The sequence below is a fragment of the Monoraphidium neglectum genome (genome assembly GCF_000611645.1).
Source record: "Monoraphidium neglectum strain SAG 48.87 unplaced genomic scaffold scaffold04822, whole genome shotgun sequence".
In the NCBI taxonomy this organism is placed as follows: domain Eukaryota; kingdom Viridiplantae; phylum Chlorophyta; class Chlorophyceae; order Sphaeropleales; family Selenastraceae; genus Monoraphidium; species Monoraphidium neglectum.
In genome coordinates, this window is record NW_014008808.1 from 1 (window position 1) to 3,921 (window position 3,921).

Here is a 3,921-nt window from a genome sequence, read left to right on the forward strand (position 1 = left end):
GCCAAAGGGCTGGACAGCCCACCCCCGCCAACAGCCAGCAGAACTCAAGAACACAGCGGCGGCCCACCTGCATGTTCGGGTGGTCGCCGAACAGCTGCCGTGCGCGGGCCGCGCTGCGTGTCAGAGCGCGCACTTTGTATCCGCGCTGCGTCGACAGCATGGGTCCAAATTTCAAGACGGGGGGGAGGCAGCGGGGGGCGGGGGGGTTGCGGGGTTGAGGCCACCCGAGCGCGCTGCGACAAACAGGCATCAGCTGGAGGACGCGCAAGTAAACAACGTGAGATCGGCACGGCCGGCAGGCACCAGCTGCAAAGCGCATTACTGGCTGGGGCATGGGTCGCACCATCCCGCTGCTGGCGCTGACACCCCACCTCCAAAAGCTTGGCTGTGACCAGCTGCCCCACGCCGCCCGTCGAGCCTGCCACCAAGACGGTCGCGCCAGGCTCCTGCGCACGAGGGTCGAGGCGACACCCGACGTCGCATGCACGTTTGCGGCAGGGCGGCCACACAGCGTGCGCCCAGTGCAACTAAAATCCGTCGCGCACCACGATGCCGGCCTCCACGCGCAATGCCAGGGATCTATGTGTCCTTCTGGCCATAACGCGCATGGCTGGACCCGCCCTGGTGCGGGTGAAGGATGTCCATGAAGCGCTCGAGGTCTGCATCTTGACGAGACAGGCGCGAGTGAAAAGCAGGGTTGATAGCGCAGATTCAATTGAAATTATGGCTCGATAATCGAAAACTTTAATGCAGTGCGAGCAGCAGGCACTCGCGAGTCACCGCGCATCCGATCCGTCCTTGAACAAGCAGCGGGGCATTCGTAAGCTTTTACAAATACTTTGGTTACCGAATGATACGTTTACGAAAGCGTGAGTTGGGCTCTGCTGAACCTCGGCGTCGCTGACTGGATCACACGCAAGGCACCAGCTCAGCCCCAATCAACTCATATGTTCCTCCCCAGCGTCCTTCGAGGAACATGGAGCCTGTTGGTTCCCTCCTTGTCAGCCGCCCTGCCCTTGGCTGCGAGTTCAATCGCTCGCTCGGCGCACTCGACCGCGCCCGTCGCGATCGGCACCCCGCTGCCGCGATCGCTCGACACCGGCGGCGACGCATACGCCAGCAGCGCCGAGTCCATGGGGAAGCTGCTCGCGGCCATGCGCGCGGAGGTGGAAAAGGTGCACGCCGGCGGCGGCGGCGAGGCGGTGCGGCGCCACAGGGCGCGCGGGAAGCTGCTGCCTCGGGAGCGCATCGACGCACTGCTCGATGAGGGGTCCCCATTCTTGGAGTTGTCACCCCTCGCCGGCGACGGTGAGGGCGCGCCTTGCGTGCGTTGCAGGGCAGACCGGGGCCTTCCCGCGCGCTTGGGCGTCTCGACCCTTTGTTGGGAGGGTGAGGGGGGGGTCAGCTTCATTGTTGCTTTGTGCCCTGGATTGCGGATATCTCAAATGGATTTGGGAATGCAAGGTGATGAGAAAAGTCATGGAAGGGTTGACAGTCGCCCCAGTTGTGTGGCAAGGGCGCGTGGGATTTCGAAAGCACCTGCAGCGCGCCAGCGGGAGGGGGGGGGGCGGCGCCGCCGCTGTCAGGCGTGGGGGTTGGTGGCGCAGACGCCGCTGGGACGTCAGGTGGTGCGGGGTGGCTGTGCTCGTTGAAACAGGTGCATGCCAGGCACCCGCCGGTCCGCGCCGCGGTCTCAAACAGGGAGAGGCGTCGAGCAGGGCAGCATCGCGTGCGGTGTATAAATACACTCGCACAGATGCACCGGTCACGAACACATTCTCCCTCGCTTTTCCTCTATGTCTCACGCGCTCTCTCCCCCCCCTCTCTCTCTCTCACACACACACACACACACACACACACACACACACACACACGCACACACACACGCGCACACACACACACACACACACACACGCGCACACACACACGCGAACACACACACACACACCCTCAGCAAAGGACCACGTCCCAGCCGGCGGCATAATCACCGGGATTGGCCGCGTGCGGGGCCGCCTGGTGGCTGTGGTGGCCAACGACGCGACGGTCAAGGGCGGCACCTACTACCCCATAACGGTCAAGGTGGGGCGTAACCCGGGTGACGCCGTGTGACTCACTCATGGGGTGACATGCCCGTCGAGCGGTCTGGACCTGGAATAATTGCAGGGGGGCTGGGCTGGGGGCAGGGAGCCGCTGCGGCCCCCCCCACCCTGCCTCTGCAAGAGTGACACAAGACATCCAATGTTAAGCAGGCAGTGACAGAACCGTTGTCATCCCACATTTAACCCCGCCTGCCCTCTCCAAGCAGCTTCCTGCTTCACTTCAGTAGTGCAGCCTGTTGGCCCCTCCCTTGCTTACCCAAACGTCATGCATCCCCATCGGCCTCACATCACCCCCTCCTCCCCCGGGCGCCGCACCCCCAGAAGCACCTGAGGCTGCAGGAGGTGGCAGCTTCCTGCCGGCTTCCCTGCATCTACCTTGTCGACTCTGGGGGCGCCAACCTCCCGCGCCAAGCAGATGTCTTCCCGGACAGAGACCACTTTGGCCGCATCTTCTACAATCAGGCGCGTCGGGGCGCCCCCACACACGCGTCGTCTATACACGCGCATCGATCTACACGCACACACGAACATACTAAGACATGCGCGTGCTTTTGGCTGGTGCGCGTGCGGTTTTCTCCGGCGCCCGCCAGCGGCTGTGGGGTTGGGACCACGCCCCTTGAAGCGGTCTGACATTTCTGTGGCCGCCCAACGCGGTTTGGCGAGCCTCTTCCCGTGCGATCATGTTGAAAAAACACCAAACTGCTACACAAGTCTACAAAAGCACCACTGTTAGCACTCAAGAAACGCTACAGCGCTGATGTATTGCTAGCACCCGGGAACTCACGCCCCCGCCGTTATGCCTGGACCCTCAAAACCTTTGCGGCTGCAGGCGCGCATGTCTGCGGAGGGCATCCCGCAGATCGCGGTGGTGCTGGGCTCCTGCACAGCCGGCGGCGCCTACGTGCCGGCGATGAGCGATGAGGCCGTCATAGTTAGGGGCAACGGCACCATGTGAGCCGCGAGGGGAGAGGTGTGTGCATGCTTGTGTGCATGCGTGCTTGCGCGTGTGTTTGTGCGCGTGTGTATGGGTGTGTGTGTGTGTGTGTGTGTGTGTGCCGCACGCGTGTGCGACCGTCTGTGTGCACGCTTGTGGGCGTGCGTGCACGTGTGCACACGGGTGCATGTGTGTTTGCGTGTGCGACGCACACGGAATGAGGACAGGTCGTCGTGGGTCGTGACGTATGGATGGGCAGGCAACCGATTGCTCAGGCCGCGAAAACATGCCCCTGCAAAAATGTGATGTGCAAGGCTGCCAGCTCAGCAGGGGGCCCCAACTTCGCGATTCCGTTGAATCATGATCACCACCACCACCACCATCCACCACTCACCAGAGTTGCAAACCCTGGAAGCACCAGCACCGCGCTCAGCATTGTCGCCCCAAACACACACACACACACACACACACACACACACACACACACACACACACACACACACACACACACACACTGGCCCTCGCCCCTGCCCCCGCGCCCCCGCGCAGCTTCCTGGGTGGCCCGCCCCTGGTCAAGGCCGCCACAGGGGAGGAGGTCAGCGCGGAGGACCTGGGGGGCGCGCTGCTGCACTGCACCACGTCGGGTGCGCCCCCCTGCTTGCTGTTGGTGGGACGGCAGAGGACCGGAGAGGTTAGGATAAGGGGTGTGCTCAGCACTGGTGGCGGGACCTCTTCCGCTCGCCTCCACTCGAACCGAAGTAGTGTTGCTGCCGGCCATGGAGCACGTATCTTACACAATCCCAAATAGCCCGGCAGCCGCACTCCCGCCTTGTGCCGTCTGCACCATTGGTGCATCGTGGGCGTTGACTCCCCTACCCCATCCCAACC

At 63.2% G+C, this 3,921-nt stretch overlaps 1 protein-coding gene across 1 annotated transcript; it reads left to right on the forward strand.

Moving 5' to 3' along the window:
• Nucleotides 1–1,133: 1,133 nt before the first annotated feature.
• On the forward strand, nucleotides 1,134–3,050 carry MNEG_14856 (putative methylcrotonoyl-CoA carboxylase betachain; the record flags this gene model as incomplete). Its single annotated transcript, XM_014036673.1, has 5 exons — nucleotides 1,134–1,308; nucleotides 1,554–1,628; nucleotides 1,955–2,079; nucleotides 2,421–2,516; nucleotides 2,929–3,050. Coding segments are annotated over 5 exons (593 nt in total), but the record flags the coding sequence as incomplete, so codon positions are not given.
• Between the last annotated feature and the right edge of the window lie 871 nt (nucleotides 3,051–3,921).